The 23,404-nt window shown below is 54.7% G+C and overlaps 2 protein-coding genes across 3 annotated transcripts; one reads left to right on the forward strand and one right to left on the reverse strand.

The window, feature by feature from the left end:
• Nucleotides 1–8,418: 8,418 nt before the first annotated feature.
• Nucleotides 8,419–13,317, forward strand: PLA2G3 (phospholipase A2 group III). 2 transcript variants are annotated; one of them, XM_047697950.1, is made up of 7 exons: nt 8,419–9,067; nt 10,098–10,230; nt 10,476–10,595; nt 10,922–11,229; nt 11,877–12,006; nt 12,115–12,231; nt 12,811–13,317. In XM_047697950.1, the coding sequence occupies exons 1-7, from the start codon at nt 8,548–8,550 to the stop codon at nt 13,007–13,009; spliced, it is 1,527 nt and encodes a 508-aa protein (XP_047553906.1). In that variant the 5' UTR covers nt 8,419–8,547; the 3' UTR covers nt 13,010–13,317. The 2 variants fall into 2 exon arrangements, with proteins under 2 accessions (XP_047553906.1, XP_047553905.1); XM_047697949.1 differs by having other exon boundaries at nt 8,421–9,067; nt 10,476–10,610.
• Nucleotides 13,318–14,083: 766 nt separating this feature from the next.
• On the reverse strand, nt 14,084–22,846 carry INPP5J (inositol polyphosphate-5-phosphatase J). Its single transcript, XM_047697948.1, has 13 exons — nt 22,643–22,846; nt 19,886–21,045; nt 19,407–19,523; nt 19,154–19,262; nt 18,795–18,911; nt 18,279–18,454; nt 17,790–17,901; nt 17,539–17,648; nt 17,215–17,398; nt 15,473–15,610; nt 15,269–15,346; nt 15,052–15,156; nt 14,084–14,849 (listed from the first exon to the last, which is right to left on the reverse strand). Exons 1-13 carry the CDS (start codon nt 22,751–22,753, stop codon nt 14,343–14,345), a joined length of 3,024 nt encoding a protein of 1,007 aa, XP_047553904.1. The 5' UTR covers nt 22,754–22,846; the 3' UTR covers nt 14,084–14,342.
• Between the last annotated feature and the right edge of the window lie 558 nt (nt 22,847–23,404).

Here is a 23,404-nt window from a genome sequence, read left to right on the forward strand (position 1 = left end):
CTACAAGGTGCTGGCTTTGAGTGCCCACTAGATGGTAGCAGAGGCTGCCCCAAACATTATGGGCTCCGGAAGGGTGTACTCTGCTGAACCCACAAGCCTTCCTGCTCCCATCTCCCTAGTCTGGGCATGAGGGGGCTCCCCCTGGGCCCTCTTGTCCAGACCCAAGAGCGGCAGGAAGAGCCCTGGGTGTCAAGAGGCCCAAAGTCTCATTCTAGCTCTAACTCCTATCTGTCATTGATTTTGGGCAAATTGACAGATAAAACTCTTCTTGAGGGGCACCTGGGTGGCTGAGTCGGTTAAGTGTCTGCCTTCAGCTCAGGTTATAATTCCAGGGTCCTGGAATCAAGCGCCATGTTGGGCTCTCTGCTCAGGGAGAGCCTGCTTCACCCTTTCCCTCTTCCTCTACCTGCCATTCTTCCTGCTTCTGTGCGTGCTCTCTCTCTGTCAAGTAAAAAATAAAATCTTTAAAACACAAAGCAAAACAAAACAAAAATTATGCTTGAGAACTTGAGTGCTTGGCTGTAGAAATGGGATATTTATTATTTAGTCTACCAGGGCTTGAGTTCTGCAGTCAGATCCCCCTCTGGTCTCTTGATCCTTCTTTTATGCTCCCCACCACCCTCTCAGTTCTGTTGAGTGAGTTAGACTCCCAAGGTCCTCAAGGTCCTCAAGGGCCAGCCCAACCCCAAGAGCGAAGGGGGGGTTGTGAGCTAAGGTCTCTGAGTTAGAGCCAACAAACAGCCCAGGTTTTATCCTCAGACAAAGAGCCCCATGTAGATTGAAAAGGTGGATAAGCAGCGGAGCTTTGGGCAAGTCCTACCTCCTCCTTGCGCCTCCACTGTGAAGGGGGATGAAGAGTTGCTGCCCTGCTTATCCTCATCTCACTGCTATGTAGGGTCATCAGATGCAGCAAATAAAAAACACAAGACACCCACTTAAATTAGAATTTCAGGTAACCAAAAAATAATTGCAATGTTGGGAACATACACTTTTTTTTTAAAAAGATTTTATTTATTTATTTGACAGACAGAGATCACAAGTAGGCAGAGAGGCAGGCAGAGAGAGAAGGGGAAGCAGGCTCCCTGCTGAGCGGAGAGCCTGATGTGGGGTTCGACCCCAGGACCCCGAGACCATGACCTGAGCCGAAGGCAGAGGCTTTAATCCCCTGAGCCACCCAGGCGCCCCGGGAACATACACTTAAACTAAAAATTATTCACTGATTTCTGAAATTCAAATGTAACTGGGCATCTCTGTATTTTATCTGGCAACCTTACCACTTGGGCTTGGTGAAAATATAAATGTCAAGTGACACCTGAATAGGAGGGTTGTGATTCTTGTCCTCAGTGGCATTCTGTCCCATACCCCAAGACCCCCTGTGGTCACCACATTGAGTTAGACAGAGCTCTCAGGGCCCATTCTGCTCCCTGTTTCCCAACAGTTCTGGAGGTGGGATCTCATGCCATATGAACTCACATGGTCTATTCATGACCTGATGTCAGTGAGCTTCTTTAACTCCTGGGAAGTGAAAGAAAGAAAGGGGGAGAGAGAGAGAGAGAGAGAGAAAGAGAGAGAGAGAAAAGAAAAAAGAAAAGAAAAAGGTAGGTGTGAGCATACCAACCAATAGAGTACATCATGGGAATCCAGCCAAGATAAAGGACTTCCCCTAAGCTGATTAGGGAGGGGAAGTGGAATCAGAGGTTGAACTCAGGGTGTGGGTAAGATCTACTGAACCTCCTGGGATCTGACTGGCAGGCTGGAGTCAGTTGGAAGAATGGAAGGAGCCCACATTCTACAGCCTGGAAACTGGGCATTAAATTAGTCACCCTGTGATCCTGCCTGGCTCCTGCCTTCAAATCCCTGTCTACTTACCCAAGGCTGCTGTATGTCAGCCACGGAGGTACCTTATATACAATCATGTCAGTCCTCATGGTATAGGCACTATTCTCATCCTCATTTTACAAATGAGGCACAAAGAGGCAAAAGGACTTGCCTAAGATCACACAGAAAGTAAGGGAGAAGCTAGGACTCAAATCTGGATCTTTCCTGGACTTACTCTATTCCATTACACTGTTTTTCCCATCCCAGGCATTGGATACACCTGCAGTTCCTAGATGGATAAATCAATCTACAAACAATGACAGTTTTGTTTCTTCCATTTCAAACTTAACAATTTGTATTTTTTTTTTTTTAATTTCTGAGAGAGAGAGCACAAATCGGGGAGAGAGGCAGAAGGAGAGGGAGAAGCGGACTCCCTGCTGAGTAGGGAGCCCGATGCAGGGCTTGATCCCACGACCCTGAGATCATGACCTGAGCCAAAGGCAGATGCTTAACCTACTAAGCCATTCAGGTGCCCCTGTATTTCTTTTTCTTATGTTATTGCATTGGCTGGGACTTCCAGTAGTATTAATAGTGGGTACCCAAGACATATACCTGAATCTTTCTGTGTTACTTATGTCTTGTTGTGTAATAAATATCTCAAAACATAATATCTCAAAACAACAAACATTTATCATCACACAGTTTCTGAAAATTAGGGATTAAAGAGTAGCTTTGTTGAGTGGCTCTGGTTCAGGTTCTCACAAGGTTACAGTAAAGATATCTGCCAGATTTCTTCAAAGAAAATATGCAAATGGCCAGTAAGCGTGAAAAGATGATCAACATCATTAGCTGAAAAATGCAAGCAAAGCCCATAATGAGATGCTACTTTACACCCACTAAGGATGGCTATAAGATAGACAACAACAAATGTTGGCAAGGATGTGGAGAAATCAGAATTCTCAAACACTGCTGGTGAGAATGTAAAATGGTGTAGCCACTTTGGAAACAGCCTGGCAGTGCTTCAAGTGGTTAAAGATAGAGTTACCACATAATCTAACAATTCTACTTCTAGGTATGTGCCCAAGAGAAATTAAAACATATGTTCACACAAAAATTTTTACATGAATGTTTGTGGAAACGTTATCCATAGTAACCAAAAAGTGGAAACAATCCAAGGGCCCAGCAGCTAATGAATGAATAAACAAAATGGAACATTCATATACAATGGAATATTATCCAGTCATAAAAAGGAATGAAGTACTAATACATGCTACAACAGAAATGAACCTTGAAAACATCGTGCTATGTGGAAGAAGCTAGTCACAAAAGACCATTTATTGTATGATTCCATTTATATGAGATGTACAGAATAGGCAACTCTATAGAGACATGAAATAGATTAGTGGCTAATTAGGAGAAGGGAGGAAGGCAGAATGATTGTTACTTGTTACAGGATTTCTTTTTGAAATGATGAAAATGTTCTGTACTTAAAACCATTAAGTTGTATTCCTTCAGTGAGGGAATTGTATGGTATGTGAATGATATCTCAAGAAAGCTATTACCAAAGGCAGAGGGCAGAGGAGGTCAGGTGGTGCTGTATTCATCTGAAGGCTTGACTGGGCCTTAAGGATCTGCTTCCTAGTATGGTTGTTGAATGAGCCCTCAATTCCTCACCATGTGGGCCTTTTTGTAGGGCTGCTTGAGTGTCCTTGAGTGTCTTCATGACATGTCATCTGGCTCCCCCAGAGTGATCGATAAAAGAGGGAGAGCAAGAAGGAAGGCACAATGCCTTTTATCACTTAGTCTAAGAACTTATGTCATGTCCACCACATTTTATATATTAGAAACAAGTGACTGAGTACAGCTCACACTGAAGGGGAGAGGAAGTAGCCTCCACCACTTGAAGGGAGGAATATCAGAGAATTTGTGCGCATCTTTAAAACCCCACAGCTTCTAATATTGTTCAGTTAGTAGAATAGTTTCCAGGGTCCCTCTGACTTCCCATCTCTCTCTCTCTCTCTTCTACACATAGTTTAATAAGCTGTTGAATCTAATATATTTCTTCCTATCTATTGAAATGTCTAGATTTTTTTTTAAGACTTTATTTATTTGGGAGAGAGAGAGTGAACAGATGGGGGAAGGATCAGAGGGAGAGGGAGAAACAGATTCCCCGCTGAGCAGAGAGCCCCACGCAGGGCTCGATTCTAAGACCCTGCATGGTTGGCTAACCAAGTTGGTTAACCAAGTCAGATGGTTAACCAACTGGGCCACTAACGGCCTCTGAGATGTCTAGTTTGAAACACTGTTGTTTCTCAGTATTTATTCCCTGAGACCTGGGACTGGGCTTCATTTATGCCACAAATACTTGGGTTTGAATCCCTACCTGGAAATCGTTTTTTTTTTTTTTTAATTTTTAAAAAGATTTTATTTATTTATTTGACAGACCGAGATCACAAGTAGGCAGAGAAGCAGGCAGAGAGAGAGGAGGAAGCAGACTCCCTGCTGAGCAGAGAGCCCCGTGCAGGGCTCGATCCCAGGACTCTAGGCAGAAGGCAGAGGCTTTAACCCACTGACCCACCCAGGCACCCCTCCTACCTGGAAATCTTATGAGGGATAGTCCTGTACTCAGATTCCTACTCCTGGAAGAAGACTGCCTACTGCGCTTCCTCCCAGCTTTCAGACTCCATCTGCCCATTGAGTTTCTTCTTCTGATCTGCGGCGGGGGTTGCCCCAGCCAAATGGGCAGATAAATTCCCAGATGTGGCAGCATCAGCTGCAGCAACTTCAGCATCTGTAGCAACATCGGGGTGGATGCCACTGTCCTCCTGGGCAGCCCCCAACCAATGGCAAGGCACAGCCAGGGCACTCGGGCCTGCCTGTGTCTGCCCAGCTGGGGCTCTTCCATGGGCAATCTTTGCCCTAGAGCTCCCCGTTGGCTGGCTGAGATCTGCTCAGACTGGCACCGAGGTGTGATGCTCTTACCCAGCTCTCCTTCCCTTCTACTCTCTCCTAATAGATGTCAGACTTGCAACAGTCTGAAGGCTTTCCCTGCCCAATCCTGCATCTTCCCTATCCTCTCTATCTTCCACAGGCATTTCCTCCACCACATCTCTTGCACTTCTAACTCCATTTTGGTGGTGGCTTCCTAGAGGACCCCACTGACACTAAGGCCTGGCTCCCCTGGGCCGCCAGACCCTGCCCCGGCAGAGAATGTGTTCCTCTCCATCTCCTGACTTGAACATGCTCTGTCCCTCCTCTCCTCCTCCCTCTGTTCAGGGTTTCTGCCTGTGCCTGGCAGTAGTAGACACTCAACTGTTTTCAAATGAACGCAGAATGTTCTGGAGCTAGGCACTGCCTGCACCATTCTCCCAGCACAGAGAGCTGTGGAGAGACCTCCAGAAGTGGGAGGGAACACAAGCTCCAAGGGCTCCACGCAGTGGGGAGGAAGTGCCTGAGATGGGGAGAGGTTAGGGGAGCCAAGAGTCTCCCAGGGTCACAGGAGGTCCTCCCCACAGGCCAAGAAAAATCTGACCTGTCTTCTCCCCTGGTCTACTATGTGACTCCTGGCAAGTTCCTTCTTTTGTGGAGCCTCACTCCATCCATCTCAACAAAGGGCTGAGAAAGCCCTGCCCTGCCAGTCTCCCTAGGGAGGGGCAGGGGTTGTGAACATCAGATGAGGTCATGGCCTGGAAAGGGCAGGATCCACTGGGTCCTGGGCCTGGGGTCAGGGTGTAGAGGGGGAAAACAGAGAAGGAAGAGAGAAGAATGAAGAGAGAGAAACAGACACACAGACACACATACAAACGAGGAAACCATGAGACATAACAAGGGAAGGAATGAGAAAGAGAAGAGGAAGGGAGGAGAGAAACAAGAAGACATTAAGAAACAAAAAGAGAGGAAAACAAAGAGAGGGAAAACATTAAGAGAGAAACGGGAAAAAGAGGGAAAGAGTTTGGGGAGAGGACAGGGATACTCAGAGCCAGAGAGTGGAGAAATGAGAGGAGAGGGTAGGACGGAGACAGGCAGAGACAGTAACTCAGAGGGAGGGGGAGCAAAAACTGGCACAGAGAGACAGAGGTGAGAAAGAGAAAGGAAAGGAAAGAGAAAATGAGATGGAGAGGAAGGAATGGAGGAGAGAGAGAGAGAGAGAGAAAGAAACGAGGAGAATCAGAGCCAGAGAGGGCAAGAGACCAAGAGACCGAAGGATGAGAGAGAAGCCCAGGGAGACAGAGCGATGAGGACTGATGGACAGAGACAGGGATAAATGATCAGATCCCATTGACCCCAGCCTCTCACCTTCCCTGGCACCCACTGTGCACCCTGCCCAACCCCAGACATGTGGGAATCCAGAGGAAAGCTTCGTTTCCCCTTTTGTCTGCAGGGCGGGGCCCATCCTATCCTGTCCTGCTGGTTTGGCTTCTGGGATCCTTTGTGCCAAGGCCTCTGAGGGGCACTCCAGTGGGAGGCAGGGCTCCGAAGTCTATCCTGTACATTGACTGACGTGGCCACCAGGTGGAATCTGAAGAGAAAACCCAGTGACACCTTCCCTCGAGGCCTAGGCAGGCTTCAGCCTGCCTTCCTTTGGGGCCTAGACAGGAAGAGACCTCAAAGGTCACTTCCATTGTTTTCTTCACCGTACAGAGGAGGAAACCAAGGCTCAGAGAGGGGCAGGGACTAGCATGAAGTCATACAACCAGGTCATGGCCTAGCTAGCTAGCTCTCGTGGATGCTGTGGTCTGAAAATTTGGGGACTTGCTTTTTCCTAGCTAAACTGTTTCCTGCCCAGGGATGTCCTGAGGCTTTAGCGACAGTGTCTTGAGTGCCAGTCACTGTGCAGAGAGCCTTCCCCAACATCCCGTGAACCGACTACTGTGATTATACCCATCACACAGATGAGGAGACTGAGGCTCAGAGAAGTTAAGACTTCAAAGCCTGAGGTCCCACAGTGCCGGGACCCAAATTACATGTGTCTGACCTTGAAAGTTGAGTTCTTGCCACCGGACCTCCCAGCCTTCCTGGGTGATGGACTCTGTAGTACAGAAAAGAGAGCAGAGGTGAGTGGCCATTCCTACAACTGGGTAAAGTTACCAGAACATGGTTTCCAAACAGTAGAGTTCTTTCCTGAGAGACCAACCTTTGTTCAGTGGTGTCCCTACCTTTGGGAACCCCAGGTCTCCCTACCTTTCCTGCCTCCACTCTTTTTAGTCCATACTCCCTTCCCCTGCTTCTGGAGAGAAGGACTTTGGCTCCTGGGCTATTCCCACCCTCTTTCCCTTTTCATTGTCCCCAGCCATGACCTTCTGAGAGGCAGGAGCCGGCTGGTTCTGAAGCACAGAGATGGGCCTGCACACCCAGCCACACCTCCTTCCCCCTGCTATGTACAGTGAGCTTCCCTTCCCCAGCTCTACCCACGGCCCTGCCTCACCAGTCCTTACCCTCCTGGAAGAGACTAGGATGGAGATTGAGAGGGATGTTGGGGAGCAGTAGGCTGATGGGCTGATGGACAGACAGACAGACAGATCACTGTCCCTGGCGGCCCTGACCTCCCAGCAAAGCTTTCTGAGAGCCGTGCTTCCAGCCTTGAAGTCCTCCCTCACTGGAGCCTGTCACCTAAAGTTTCCTCCCCCTTGATGATCCTCAGTTTCTTCATAATAGCATATGAGCATCCCAGCTTTCCTGGATGGTTGTGAGTCCCAGCTGGGTGTGAGCATCCCAGCTTTCCTGGATGGTTGGAAGCTGGGCGATACATTAGCTTTGGGACACAGAAACACGTGCTGGCAGTAGCCCTTCCCTGATAGAGAGATCATTCCTGTCCCTTGGGGAACGCATGATGCTTGCTGTGTCCCACTGGTGGCTACAGTCCAAGGATGGAGCTGGCTGCAGACTCAGCCCTCTCTGCCCAGCCATCCACTCCTCTGGGAACTCCAGTCCCTTCAAGTCCAGAGCATTAGCCCTGCCCTATGCTGTGCTCTCAAGGCCTGCTCTGGCTCTGTCTCCACCATATATCAGACTAGGAGGGTTGCTGCTTGCCAGGCCTGTGTCTTGGAGTCTCAGGAAGTGGGGAGCCCTGGGGCACTGTCCCCTGATTATGCCTAGAGGCTTTCTTAGAACCAGCTCTGGGCGGTGGTGTACCCCAGGTGGCCAGGGGATAGGCGCTCCCTTTCCCAGAAGCCTCAGGACCTCCTTGGGGGGCGGGGTAGTGGCCACAGGACCCCAGCCCTCCCTCACCCCCTTCTCCCAGGTCTGGCAGAGGCCATGGCTCTCTGCCAACTTCATGGAAGTGGGTGTGGCAGCCACCACTGGGGAAGGGGTCTGCGGACGGAGTTCTGGGAGCTTCCTCTGAGTCCCTGAACTCTCTTCCCTCCCCAGGAAGGTAGAGATCCCCTCCTGGCCCCCTGCCCCACATCCCAAGGCTTTGGCTCCCCAGTCCCCAGGCGGGGCTGGCAGCAGGTGACTGGATAAGAAAGGCATGGTGAATGGGGGCGTGGGCCCTGGCAAGTGCACTCCTTGGCCAATCAGCAGCCTGCCCAGCCGGTGGATTCAGTTACAAGCCCGAGATCACCCCATACTCCAGCCTCCTTCCTACTCCTCCCAAAGCTCCATTCATTGGCCCCGCTGCACTGGGTCTGCAGGGCACTGCTTCCGCTCAGTTGCTGAAGCTCCTGCCTCGTGGGCTGCCGGGGGTAGGTGTCCTGGGGGCTTTGTCTGACTGGGCTGGCCTAGGACTGAATGGGGGTTCCGGTAGTGCTGTTAGGGATGCTGAGCTTCCTGGGAGTGGCTATGGGAGGCCCATCTGCCCTCCGCTGGGACAGCACCTCCTGCCACTTGGCCAGGCCCATCCCCGGCAGCCCCTTGGGGACCCTGAGCTTTCTGAGCAAGGGTGCCCAAGGACTGGCCCTGTTCCACACCCGCTGGGACTGGCACGGGAGGCTGCAAGCATGTAGCTGGCAAGACGAGCCAGAGCTCACCGCAGCCTTCAGTGCCCTCTGTGCTGGTGAGATCACCCGGGGCTCCTTCATCCACACCCCCGGCCCCGAGCTGCAGAGAGCCCTGGCCACCCTTTGGAGTCAGTGGAGGGCCTGCCGAGGGCCTGAAGGGGCTAGGGAGAAGGGAGCGGCAGAGACCAGGGAAGAGCAAGCAGGTGGAGCTCCTGGGAGCGTAAGACCTCAGCGGGTGAAGAGAGGCTGGACCATGCCTGGCACGCTGTGGTGTGGAGTAGGGGATTCTGCTGGAAACTCCTCAGAGCTGGGTGAGGCATGGAGATGTGGACTGTGTTGGGGGGTGGTGGGGGAGTGCTGGCTTTCGCCCTGGCCCGGACTCTCCCAGGCTGTGTGTCCTCAGGCGAGTGACTTAATCACTCGGTATTTCAACGTCCTTTTCTGTAAAATGGGGGTGACCTGAAGTCTCATCATGGGTTGCTTAATTTAGGTCATAGATGGGAAACGTCCTCGTCAAACTTGGAGTCCTCATTAATCACCATGCCTGGGAGGGGTTGGACTGGGATGGGTCTGAGGTTGGCTGAGCCAAAACCCATTACCTAAGAGGAGGTTTTATGAGGCAGAATGCCTAGGGGAGTGGACGCTGAGACCCAAAGGCCTGGGTTAGCAAATGCAAGCTAAACAAGTCACTTCCCAACTCTGAGCCTGGGTTTCCTCACCAGTACATGGAGGTGACATTTCCCTCACAGAGCTGCTGGGAGCTTGGCTGTGGGAAGTGCCAGGCAATTGGGAAATGCTCAGTAAAAAGGCACCATTGCTCAGATTGTAACAAAATTGGATGACTTTCCTGCACTCAGTACAGCTGTCTTTGTGCATGCACGGCAGGTTGGGGGAAGGCTTTGGCACCTGAGTTGGAGCAGATTGGCATCGTGGCAATCAATGCTTCATCATGCCAGTGAGAAAGGTTGCACCCTGCCTCTTTGCCATGCCCTTCTGTGCACATTCATAACTTTGGAGTTTTATTTGAGGCGTGAGCTTGGGAGCTCTGGAGGCAGACTTTACTTCCCCCGAGGAAGTCCCTTTCCCAGACAAAGCCTCCTGGGTGGGCTCCCTGGCATCTGGAGCTGCCCAATAAAGCCTGTGCCTGGTTGCTCTCTTTAAGCTTTGAAACCGAGAGTCCCACAGAGGGAGAGTGACCTGAGGGTCACCTGAGAGTGACCTCAGGGCATCTGTGTCAGGGCTGGGACAAGAACAAGGCCCCTGCTCCCTGTACCAGCGAGGCATAGCCAGCGTGGGGAGCCCCAGACCCCGCTCAGCTGATGCCCCCTCTGCTTCCTGCAGGGGTCTTCCATGGTCCTGATCTCTGCTGCCGGGAGCATGACCGCTGCCCACAGAACATCTCGCCTTTCCAGTATAGCTACGGCATCCGAAACTACCGATTCCACACCATCTCCCATTGTGACTGTGATGCCAGGTTGGTGGTGGGTAGAGAGGGCTGGGGGCTCACAGGTGGGGTAGTTCCTGGGTGTAGAGACTGCGATTCCAAAGAACCCTAAAGGATCAGCCAGCCAGACCCCACCTTGCAGGTGGGAAAGCTGAGGCCTAGGAGAAGAGACTCTTGGATCCCAAACCACTGGCATGGTAGTGACTGGGTGGTCTTGGAGGAGGAGCCGGGGGGCCCTCTTTGGTCCAGGGACCTGAGTGCCAGCTCTTGGGCAGGTTCCAGCAATGCCTGCAGAACCAGCGGGACTCCATCTCGGACATCGTGGGCGTGGCCTTCTTCAATGTGCTGGAGATCCCCTGCTTTGTGCTTGAGGAGCAGGAGGCGTGTGTGGCGTGGTACTGGTGGGGAGGGTATGTGGCTGCTCCCTTCGATCTCCTTCCCAGCCAGAAGGGGAGCTCGGGCTCCAAGACTTAGGAGGGAGGCTTGTCTGTATGTCCGTCCTCCAGCAAATGATGCCTCATCCTCCCTGTGCTCTCCTCAGGGCAGGGCCCAGGATGTGGAACTTCCCTGGGTGCTCTACACAGGCCAGTGGGATAAGGGATGGGACTGGCAGAGCTTTGGTCTCCATGGAGATGAACCTGGGGCTTCTTGGTTGGGGGATGGTGGGCAGGGGAGGAAGGGGATTGTGAATTACCATTTGCCACCAATTGCTACCTTCCAGGTGTAGAACATATGGCTCCATACCCCTTGCCCGCCTCCAGTCCAGGACCATCTACAATGCCTCCTGGAGCTCCCCCACCACTCCCGTGACTCCCAGACTCCAAAGCCCAGCCCTCAGCAAGCCTCGACAAAAGCAGCATCCTCAGAAGCGGCCGCCACAGTGGAAAGGGTCTAAGCACACCCACAAAACCAACACCACAGCCCTCTGGGTCCCCATGGCCTCTACCAAACCTGATATGTCCCCAACAGCCTGGCTGGAGGTCACCCAGCCAGGCCTCCAGTGGCCACAGAATGGCCTAAAACCCTGGGGTGAGTGCAGAACCTAACTTTGGGGGTTCCTGATATGGGAAGGTAGCCCTGCCTCTGTGAGGGGTTGTGTTGCTTCCTTTCTTTTTCCAAACTCCTCCTGGGATACCCCAACCTCCTATCAGGTCATGCTGCAGCTAGAAGGATTTTTGTAAGCCCTAAACTTGACCATTTCACTCCTCACTGAGCCCTTACCATGGCTCCTCTCAACTCACGATGTGCCCACATACAGGGGTCCTCAGGCGCTGGTCCTGCAGACTCTATTCCCCAGCTGAAACTCCAGTCTTATAAGCCTCCTTTGGTTCCTCAAAAGCAGCTTGCTCTCTCCCACCTCTGGGCCTTTGCACATGCAGTTCCTTCTGCCTGGAGCATTCTTCCCGAGTCTTCTTGTACTAGCTCAGCAGTCTCTTCCTCCAAAAAGCCTTTCCTGACCAACATTCTGGGTTCTATGGTAGCACTGCTGTGTGTGTGTGTGTGTGTGTGTGTGTGTGTGTGTGTGTGTACATGAGACAGGAAGGATGTGAGACAGGAGGACCCTGTGTTTGTGTGGCTGAGCACGTGTGCCTCTGTTTCCCCTAAATGGCAGTGGGCATCAGTGGGGATTTGCTGAGGGACTGGGCTCCCCTCACCACCATGCCCCCCAAACCCAGATGCCCGCCGGGCCTGCCGCAGCTTCCGCCACCTGGATCAATGCGAGCACCAGATTGGGCCTCAGGAGACCAAGTTCCAGCTGCTCAATAGCGCCCATGAGCCCCTCTTCCACTGCAATTGCACACGTCGGTGAGGCCTGCTCGGACCCTTGGGGGTGGGCGGCCTGCTGCCAGTCTGTGAGAAGGGGCTCCCGGGTGGTCGGACCCTGCCCCAGCTTAAGCCTGCCTCTGCCCTCAGTCTGGCACGCTTCCTGAGGCTCCACAGCCAACCCGAGGGCACCAACGTGCTTTGGGAGCTGCTAGGCATGACCTGCTTCGAGCTTGCCCCTCCACTGGACTGTGCTGAGGGCAAAGGGTAAGTGGTGGCCAGGCCAGGAGGGAGGGGGCATTTTCCCAAGGGGTGGTTTGCTCATCCTCCCTTTGTGTGCCTGGGCCGAGGGGATGGGGAAGCGGGTTAAGGCAGTTCTGAGTTCCATTGTTATCTTCCCCCTGCTCCCTGGTGACCTAGCAAGTTCAGTCACCTCTCCATGCCTCCATTTTCTTACCTATAAAAAGCTTGTAGAAACCAAGGAAATGGAATGTGCAACCCACATAGCCCAAGGCCTGCCTGGCACACAGTAAAATGTTTGTTTAACTCTTACTCCTCACCTAAAATCTCATTTCAGCTCTGATTCCCAGAGCAAGCCCCTTGTTACCGTCCCCATTTCAGGGCTGAGGAAACTGAGGCCCAGATTGGCCCACATCTCCACAGCAAGCTGGTGGCCAAACTGGGGCCTCCGGGTGCCAACCTAGGTTTCTTTCGCTTCCCCCCTTCGAGGTGTAACCCCTCCCTGGCCCCAGCCCTGCTTCTCACCAGGTTCAGCCCCCGAGTCTGCAAAGTAGGGTGGGATCTTTGGCAGCCGTGACCACCCGCCCCACTTTTCTTGGCCCACAGCTGTTTCGGAGACCCTAGGGCCATTAAGGTATCAGCCCGGCACTTGCGGCGACTTCAAAAGAGGCGACGCCAGCTCTGGGGTGTGGGCACAGGTGAGGGGCAGTTGCAGCCTTCGGATCACCCAAGAGCCCCCATGTCATTCTATGACCGCTGCCTGCAGCTGACCTTGCAGAGACCCAACAGGAGGGAGAAATCCTAGAACCGGTGATCTCAATTCCAGCTCTCCTGGGCACCAGACGGGGCCCTGCCCCCTAGCTCTGCTGGGCCCCAGGGGTTCTTGGCTTCCTCTCCGTGTGTTAGACTGAAGCATGGCTCAGGATCCCGTGGACAGCCAGGAGGCAAGGGAAGGTGAGGCTGAAATGCTGGACCACGTCTCCTGCTGTGCTGGATGATTTTGAGCTGGTGACCCAACCCCTCTGTGCTTGGCTGTGGTGTTCAGTAGGCACATTCTGATGCTCTGGGCTTGGACCTTGCCAGATGGGAATGAAGAAAGGGTAATTTATTACAGCAGCCTCCGGGCTTGGACCTTGCCAGATGGGAATGAAGAAAGGGTAATTTATTACAGCAGCCTCCGGTGGTATGAGGAAGAGTACTGTATCTCCTGGTTGCAAAATCAACACGTATCTCAAAAACTTGTCCAGAGGAGCCCCAGGAACCTACTTGCTGAGGCCTGAGGCAGCCGGTGGGAAATGGGATGTCACAGAAGCTCCTGTGTCTGAATTCAGGGAAGGGGAGGGTGGCTGGGGGGGCACCTTTTCCCTGGGGAATCCCTTCTCAACAGCTGCTGTGCCCTTCCTGGCCCAGTCCTGGCCCATTTTTTCCTACCCTAAACTTAAAACTCAGATCTCCTCTGTGTCCTTCAACGAGGGACCTCCCCCACTCTGAGCCTTAGTAACTCCTCTGAAAAGGGGCAGTGTGATGAGGGCCTACCTCATAGGATTGTTGAGGATTAAGGAAACCAATACACGAATAGTGCTTAGCACCTAGTAAACGTTCCCTCCCTCTAACATAGCCAGACTGTGGTTGGGTGTCTGATTCTGAGAGGTTTGCCATCTGGAGGCCTCAGTTTGCCCACCTATGAAATACGTCTAAGAACTGCACTGAACTCAACACCACAACTCAGGGTTGTGGTGCAGATTAAAAGAGATGGCATCTGTAATGTATACAGCTGGAACCTGGTAATTGTCAGATATATCATCCTCTTGCCTCTTTAGTCCCTTCCTCTGACTACCCCCACCCCCAGACTGCTAACAAGTTAGAAAGGAGTCAGGAGTGAGGCTGGAGCATTTAATTTCTAACTGATGGCCTCCAGGATCGCATCCCCTTCCCCATCTCAGATGGGGATCAATAGGGGTTTTCTGATTGTCACAGTTGAGGTGCCAGGACTGAGTTTGGGGGACCCCACGTGGCCACCGCTGGCCAGGACAGAGTGGCAGGTGCGAATAAAGCTGGAGCAGCAGCAAGAGGGACACAGGTGGGTTTGCAGATCAGGGCACAGCGGTGGCCTCCTGGGCCCACCGGCTCACCCACCCTCAGGGTCCCAGACCCCCTTCCTCCAGTCCCTGCTGGCCCTGGGGACTGGTAGACAGGCTGCTGGGGGCTGGGGTCTCCCGATTAGGTCTCCAGGAACCCCCACCACCAGGGTCGACGGGCTCCAGGCGCAAGGCAGGCAGCAGGCCGAGGCTTTGAGGCACAGATGGTGAGAAGGCCCAGGGACCGGGCAACCCAGAGGGCCCCTCCTCACTACTGCCCCGGCTGCCACCATCATGGCTCCTGTTGGGGGCTACCCGGGGCAGGCGGCGGCTCTGTGGCGAGGGGCTGCGGCTGGCACCGCGGCGTTCGCGAGATGAAGGCCGAAGGGCAAGGCTGGGGAAGCGGGCTAGGCCTGGGCTGCGGCTGCGGTGCCTCTTGGACTTGCCAGGGCTGGGGCTACGGGACTTGGGTGCAAGCAGCTCCAGGGTACTGTCATCCTCGTCCTCTGAGCTGGCACTCGAGCTGTCTGTGCTGCTGCTGGCCAGCTCCGAGGTAGGCAGAGAGATCTGGGGGAGAAGGCTGGTCACTGGGCTGTCCTACTCCCCAGCCAGCCACTCAAGGTGTCTTGGAACCACTCCCACCCTGGCCATGAGTAGACCCGGGAAAAGTCAGGCTACTTGTAGGAGACCATGGAGCAGAAGGTAGAGGCTACAGCATTGTGAACAGGGTCTTTGGGAAGCCCCCACTCCCACAGTGTGACCTACTCACCTGGAAGGGCTCAGTGACACCAATAAGGATACTGTGCGTATGGCTGTAATAGCCCAGGATGAAATCTCCATGCCCCTTGGGCAGTGACTCCTCACTGAAGGTCACCTGGAGGGCCCAGGTTGGGGTCAGGGAGGCAGCCTCAAGGACTGCCCAAGTCAAGTCCCAAGTCCCAAGGGCGACGGGGGCTTCCTCCCACCCTCGCCCTCCCTTTCAGTACCTGGTAGATGCTCCCATCCACATCCTCATGTTTGGCCCACACGTAAGCCACGTAGTCCTTGCAGTGGCGGAAACCCACCTGGGGTGAGAGGATTCAGGGTGGTATCTCTTATCAACCCCCCACCCCTACCCCCCATCCCCCCACCCCTGCTGCTCCTCCTGCTCCTCCCTTCCCTGAGGCACTGACCATCCCTGCCCTTCTCACCCGGTACAAGCCGATCCAGTCCCAGGAGCTGCGGGCGAACACGGTTTCAATGCGGTACCTCACCACCGCCTGCTCGGGCCGCACCCACTCATCGGCCACCTCCAACCGCACTAGCGGCACGTCGTCCCTGTAAGCGAACTGCCCAGGGGTGGGGGCAACATCAGGGGGGACCCTCCCGAGTGTCCTTGGGCCCGAGTCAGCACAAATCAGCTGAGAGACAGGGCCTCCGAAACCACCTTACAGATTGGGAAACCAAGGCTGAATAGGTCTAGGATAAATGCCAGGCTTCTCACCTCCCAGCCCAGGGATCTTTATGGCAATAGCCTCCTTAGGGAGCAAGGATACAGCTTTGAAGGGAATAGGGCAGCCCTAGTTCTGCCCTTGCCCCTCCTCTGTCCCTCAGGGAAGGACTCAGATGGCGTGTGAGCTTCAGGCTTTTGTCTGCTCCCCTCCTATTTATCGGGTTTTGGGTTTCCCTCCCTCCTCAGCTTTTGAGCCAGGCTGTTTCAGAAGAAACCAGAACATCCTCTCCCTGTCCCTAGGTTCCTAACAGCAGTTTTGCCAGGGGTGGCCTCTTGGAAATGCTCTCTGGGGCCTTGCAAGGTCAAAACTCTCACTAAGTCCCACTCTGATTGTGTTGCTTCAGTTAAGAGACTTAAGTTCTCTGAGTCTCAGTTTCCCTCACCAGTAAAACTGGGAGGAGAATTTGGATCTCTCAGGGCCTACAAAGGCATTCAAAGGGATGACAGAATCCCAGGGCTTGGCATGCAGTAGGGACTCAACAGGTAACATTCTGCAAGGGTCAGAGTCCTTGATGAGGAAGGAAGGTCAGGGTAGGGCACCAAAAAGGAGTGGTTCTCAAGATGAGACCCCTGACTGAGGGTGAACCTCATACCCAACTCCTTTACCAAAGGTCACAGGAGGCCAGACTTGGGCAGCTTTCCATTCCCAGCTGAGGATACTGGCCAATGTCCCATGGACTGACCACATGACAGAGTTACCAGGGAAAACATTCTCTGGCCTGCAGGCTCCCTCTTATGAGATCAAGGAAGGGAATTGGAGAGCCCAGAATTGGGGTTTAGGGCTGATGTGCAACTTGGGGTACATGCCTGCCCTACTGGGGGCCTCAGTTTCCCCATAGAAAAATAGACTGTTGGACTACGTGGCCTCCCAGGTCCGGTTCTGACATTCTAGCATTTCTTTTTACTTCGGCAACCAGACACCTCACCCCTACACACAATGCTAAGTTACAGTAACTGTTTAGGATTTAGCTTTGTATTTTTCATCTCTCAACTCCTCCTCCCCATTACTACCTCGCTCATGGTGCTTGACACATGGTAAAATGGTAAATAAATATGAATGAGTGCTATATGAAGTTTGAATAAACATTTTGATTTTGTGGGTCTTATTATATGACTACATAATGTGAATTTTCACACAAGTCGTCCTAATCCTTTCTCAGAAGAACCGAGTTAGGGATTAGTGGAGAAGGCATGGACTCTGAAAACAGACTAGCTTGGGTTCAAATTCCAATTCTTCCATTTCCCAGCTGTGTGACCCCGATGTGATGCCATGTCTCTGAGCCTCAGTTTCCTTATCTGAAAATGGGGGTCATAAGCCACTCCCACTCTGCTACAGTGAATGGATGCTGCTGAGGGCAGGTGCAAGGGGTTACCAGTAGGCCAGGTGATGCTGAGTTGGACCTGGGGATGTCATGATGGGAGGATGAGGCCAGGACTCACCTGCAGGACGAACTGGGCAGCCACTGGCTTGTGGTCACTGACTGTGTATTCCATGTGGCTGCGGTAGCTGTGCTGTGTTACCTGAAGCCGGTGGCTTTCCCGTCCTGAGGGGCTGGGACCCACACCTGGAGCCTTGACCTTCCACAGGATACGGTCTGTCCAGGCTGGCTTCCGCTTCTTGGCACTGAAGTGGGCAGGGGTGACCTAAGTTTCAGAGGTTTGAGGCACAGCCCCCAACCTTGCTTCTTGCCAATCGTCTTCCCTTTCTTCCCTATCCAGAAGACCTCAGCCCATGCCTCCACCTCATCCCAGTTCTGAGCTCACCTGGTATCATATTTATTAGTACCCACATCAAATTTGAAGGTGGGCGCAAAGTTGAGGGGCCCCTCCTGGAAGCCCTTCAGGATGGGCCAGGTGTTCTTGGCCATGTTGAGCTGTGAAAGTTCAAAAGGGCAAAATTGGACAATGGCTTGGATGGGACAGGTGAAGCCAAGAGCCAGAGCCTAGTAGACAAAAGTGTGGTGGGTCATGTTCTGTGTGTTTGGTGTTTAGAGTTGTGGGCTGGGGTTCTGCACCTGGTCCTTCTCCCAGAGCTGGTGGAGCTGGTCGCTGTCAATGGCAAACTTGACAAAGTGCAGGTCATAGCTCTCGATGCGGAAGTTGAGGTCCCCAAACCAGAACACGAGGCTGTTTGGGGATGGGGGTCAGCAGGGTCCGCGGGGAGAAAAAGCCCAATCCAAATCCTTCTCCACCCACAAACAAACCACCAAGGAACAGCAGGGGGATGTAGATAAAAAAGAAAGTTTGATTGGACCACCACCAAGGCGGTGCCTCTGGGCAAAGCTCCACCCGGCAGTTTCTGTCCGCCATCAAACTTACCAGCAATCTTGTTCCTAGATGTAGTTCGGGGGGACCGCCCACCCGGTATAGGCTCTGCCTCTCCCTACAAGGCCCACTGCAGGCTGGTACTCAGGTTCCAGGGGCCAAGTGTTCGAGACTCTGAGGCCCACCTCTCCTTCACTAGCCCCGCCCAAGGTCCATTTGGCCCCGCCCCGAGCCCATACTCGTGATCCAGGATGCCGTGCGCCCCGGGCCCCGGGAACTGCTGGAGGCTAAGGATGGTCTGGAAGTTGTCCTTGCGCTGCTCTGCCTTGTCCATGTGCGCGGGCAAGTGGCAGTTCAGGAAGCAGAGCATGTGCCCGAAGGCCGCCAGTCGCACGCTCACTCCACCCTTGTTGCCCTTGGGAGACAGGGTTGGTCGAGTCATGGGCGGGGCCTCGGCAAGGGGAGGAGGCACTGGGCGGGGCATAGAGAGGGGCGAGGCCGCCAGCCAGGGAAAAGGCTTAGAGAGGGGTGGGTTCAAGGCAAAGGAGCAGAACCGTGGGATGGGGCTGGGACTGGAAGAGGGTTGAGTCTAGAAAATGGTGTGGGGTGTGGGGTGTTGGGCGGGGTTGGGGAAAGGCAGGCGTCAGAGTAAGGGGCGGAGCATGGGGAGACCTTGCCAGTGCGTGGAGCACCCAGAGGACTAATCTATAGACCCCTTAGGGCCTTGTCCCCTCCCGGGCCGCTCCGATGCTCACCCAATAGCCACCCAGGCCGGTGCGCGTGCAATCCGTCTGCACGTCCCTCAGGAAGGGCAGGTGGTAGTACTTGGCGAACAGCAGCAGGATGACGCCCTGCATCCGCACTGTACTCACCTGTGGCGGAAGGCAAGGTGATTGAGGGACCCGACACAACCCCATTCCCCGCCCTCTCCCTGCCCCCCCCCGCCCCCGCCCCCGCCCGGCTGTGCGCTTTCCCCTAGTCTTTGAGATCTGCTCCTCCATCCTGTTTCGCGGACCCAGCAACAGAGGTCCAGCAGGCCTCACAGTGAATCAACGCAGAGCTCAGGCCAGGACTCCAGGGGGCTCCCCCTTCTAGGGGCTAAGGGAGACGTTACCAGCACGAAGTTGAAGGGTGCCAGCGCGTCCATGAAGAGCTCGCTCCACTGGTCTGTGAAGAGCGCGTCCTTGAGCCGCTTGTTGATCATGGAGTTCACTTCCTGCAACCTGCGGGTAGGGGTGGGGATAGGGGTGGAGGTGGGGGGTGAGGCGACTGTCGGGTTGGGGGTGCCCTAGAAGTCCTTCCCATGGACAAGGGTCTGGGAGGCAGGAGGGATCCAGGAACGGGGTCCACACCCCTGGCGCCCTCACCCTATGGCAATCATGTCTGCCCCGTCACTGTCACTGCCGCCGCTGCCCAGATGGAGGAGGGATGTGACGTCGTCAGGAGGCATGGCAGTGCCCACATTCCACGTGACCACAGTGATCCTGGGGTTGGGGATATAAGAGGGGTTACCACTGGGCACCACTCCCTCCTCAACCTTCCTTCCACAGGGCTCTTTCTGGGGAAGTAAACTGAGGCAGGTGTAGGTGTAAGCTCTCAGAAGGAGGACAAGTGGGCCCAATATCCCTCCTACCAGACTCTCCCAGAGGAGGGTGATTGAGGCAGGGGTTGGCAAGTCCCTCAGGAGAAGATGCTGTCTCCTGAGGGTCCCACAGTAGGCCCAGTACCCCCAAAGAATCTTCCTCGGGCAAGTAAACTGGGGTAGTGTAGGGTAAGCCACCCTGGGAAGATGGCTAGCTTCAGAACTCAAGCCCCACCAATGTTTCTTGGGAGAGGGCCCCCTCACCAGAAGCCAGGGTCACTCTTGCAGGTAGGCTGAGCTGACCAAGAGGATGATGAGGTGGAGGTAGAAGGGGAGGTGGTGACTGGAGCTGGCGTTTCTCGGGGCTGAAGACTGGGGCTCGTGTGCCCACTAGACCCTGCACCCTGGGTGCCAGGCCTAGGGAGGGCCGTCTCAGGGGCTGGGGGGACACAGGGGGAGCGATTGGGGGAGCGGCTGGGGGAACGGCTGGGAGACCGGGGTGGCTTGGGCAGAGGTGGGGGCACAGTCTGGGCTGAGGAGGCTCCTGGACGGAAGGTAGGGGACAGAAGTCCTGGGGAACGGGTGGCAGGCTCTGGAGGGCCCTGGCCCACATCCAGGGGCAGGGTCTGGGGTGGTCGGGGCAGGACAGGATCCTCAGGGCTGCTGCGGGGGGCCTCAGGCCGGGCTCTGAAGGAAGGGGAGATTCGGGGGTCTGGGGGGGTTTGGCTCAAGGATGTGGAGCCCACAGGACCAGATGCCTGAGCTGAAGCCTGGAGATGCCCTTTGGAAGAGGGGAGAGGTTTAGGGGCTTGGGGATCCCTCTGTTTAGCTGGTGTCCATCCCCCAGAGGCCGAGGTCGATGTTATAGAAGCTGGAGCCAGGACCTGGTCCTGAGAGGATGACAAAACTGGACTGGGCACTGGGGAAGAGTTAAAGGGGGGCTGTGGGGGCTGCTCCTCAGGGGCCAGAGCCAGGCTCAGGCCTGAGGCAGCCAGTGCTGGCTTGGGTCCCACGGAGCCAGGTGGCACCTGCTTCTGTTCCCTGGACGTCGGAGACAGCCGGGGCTGCAGGGTGGGTGGGGGAGGCCTCGGCCCTGCTGAGGCAGACATCACCAGCTGTCCCAGGGATGTTGGAGCCAGGACTGAGCCTGAGGTCACCGGAGGAGTCTTTGGCCCACCTGAGGCAGACACGACCAACTGACCCACAGATGTTGGAGCTAGGCTGGAACTGCGGCGGGTAGGAGCTGTCTTCTGCCCTCCCGGGGTAGACAGTGGAGCCAGGATGGGAGACACCAGGGCAGACCTTGGACCCTCTGTGGAAGGTGGCATAGCTGCTCTTGGGCCCACAGGCACTAGAGCCAATCTTGGTTCCGAGGGTACTAGGGCCATGTTCTCCTTCACTGGGAGCTGAAAACTTGCATCCACCTTGCAGAAACAAGTCAAAGACTCAGGGTAATCCTAACCAGGGGCTTGGGCCCCAAGTTCCATAGAGACCCCAGCAGACTCCGTCTAGCTAAGAAAGGTATGTATTTGCAAGGACGTACTCCCTAATTTCCCACCTCAATCCATTCTGTCATGAATCAGCTGCTCTTTTGGAAGAAACAGGATGCAGAACTTTATCCCCTCCCTCAAGTCTGACCCCTCTCATAGATGGGGAACCTAAGACCCCAACTCAAATGAGGCAGGTTGTGAACCTGAACCCAAGGGCACTCTCCTTACCCTCCTGACTAACACCCACTCCCTGGGCACGCTGGAGGTTGGGTGTCTAGAGTCAGCCCTCCTTGCATTTCCTCCTGCTCCCCTGGCTAAGGGCTACTGACCTAACACCCCAGATCTGCCCTCTCTGGACACCCTGGATCTAGCCTATTAAATTTGTCTCCTTTCCTCCACAGTTCCTCGAGGAACCCCCAGCTTTGTCCCTGCCAAGCATCCCAAACTCCTTGGTCCCAGTCCCAGAGTTCCATATAGGAGCAAGAGCCCAAGGCTAAGACTAGCCATGTCAATTCCAAGCCCAGCTCCGTTTCACCACAGGCAAGCACCTCTCTGCCCAGGGCCTCAGTTTTTGTCTGTAAAATGAAAGCATCTGGTGAAGGGTTGCTGGCCACATTTTGCTCCCGAGAAGCCTCGGTCTCCTATTCTCTGTGTTTATGAGCCGAACATTTGCAAGGATTCCATCCGAGCCCATGGAATAGTCCATCCTTATCAAGTGTGATTCTAACAGTCAGAGCAAGTCCAGGATTCTGTTGATCCTGTCATTCACTTCTCTGTGCCCAGCTGTACCCTCTCCCCTGTTTCCCCCACCTCTGAGGACAGGCAAGCAGGTATCCTCCTTTTGTCTGGCAGGTGGAGTGGGGGGATGTGAGGCTGTGAGGGGACCTCCTCTCTCTTTCCCATCTGTCCTCTGTTTCTGATGCCCCTGTCTCCGGAAGACAGGATAAAACGTCCTCTGCCAGGGAGAGCAGAAGATTTACCCTCGCCTTGAGGCGGCCCATCCCTGCCTCCAGACAGGCAGCTCTGTCTGTGTCCCATGTCCTTCTCAGTTCAGAGAACCTGAAACTCTGCCTCCACATTCCTCCTCAAACTTAGCTCTTTGAGGCTGCATTTTGGGCGTCCTCCTTGGCTCCAAGTGTCCCCCCAACCACCATACCGCCTCCAGCACTAACAACTTAGACATCCCAGATGTCACCATTTTAGTCTTCAGGGACAAGCCTCCTCATTTTGCATTGGTTCAGAGAAGACAAGCAACTTGCCCAAGGTCACACAGCAAAGCTGGAGTACAGCTGGATCCCACGACACCCGGCCCAGGGCTCTCCTGGGGGCTCCTAGAGATGGCTAACTCCATCTCTCTCTGGGTGTCCCATCACTGCCCCCTCACCCCCCAGAGTGCCCTGTTTGCCTAGCCCCTGCCAGTGGGCAGAGGAGAGTGCCCACCCCTCAGCCAGGGGCACCAGAGTGCCTGTGGTGTGTGGGGGTGTGTGGGACCAAGGATCAGGGATGGGGGACTAGGTTTTAGGGGTCTTACCTTGGAGGGTGCCCCAGTTTGGGAAACCCCACGGGGCACGGGCACCGGCAAGGGTCCCAGGCCAGCCCGGGTCCCTGGCCTCCTGCTGCCACTGCTGCTCTGGCCCTCCATGTCTGCAGCCCCTAGCAGCCCGGGCTCCCTCGGGCTCTGGCTCTAGCTCCTCCGCTCCCGGGAACCAGTGATGTCATCAGCCGTTTCAACCTGCTGAGAATTTAAAGACACAGGCACCTACTTCCCAACCTAGAGGTGGCCAAGGCAAGGTGGCCTGCTCTCTGGGAACCCTTCAAGCTGACTGCTGAGGCTGAAATGGTCATGTAGCAGGGTAGAGAATGTGTCCATTGGCCTGGCTGGGGTCCCAGCTGGCACCTGTCTGCCCTCACCCTCCAGCCATTAGGCCTGTGGGTCCTTACTCAAAGGTGGGTTATTGACACACCTGAGGGTAAGATAGAGACAGGTAGCTCAGAGGTCAGCACCCTTTCCAGGGCCGCAAAGACATCCGAGTCCCTGCCATGATCCTGTGAGCTGCCTTGACTCCCTGCCAGCTCAGGGCTTGCCTTGGCCCCCACCTTTGTCCCATTTTTGGGCCTTAATGCCCGCCCCCTGCCTGGCTCTATCCTTCCCATCCCAAAGCCAGACACTCCGGCTCCAGCCACTGGAGTTCCCTCCTGTCTCAGCCTCTGTACCGCCCCTGCTATTCTGCAGACACCTGGCCACCTGCCCCGGATGTTTTCACAGCCCAGCCCCTCTCTGGCAGCTTTTCTC

The sequence above is a fragment of the Lutra lutra genome, chromosome 12 (genome assembly GCF_902655055.1).
Source record: "Lutra lutra chromosome 12, mLutLut1.2, whole genome shotgun sequence".
Lineage (NCBI taxonomy): Eukaryota > Metazoa > Chordata > Mammalia > Carnivora > Mustelidae > Lutra > Lutra lutra.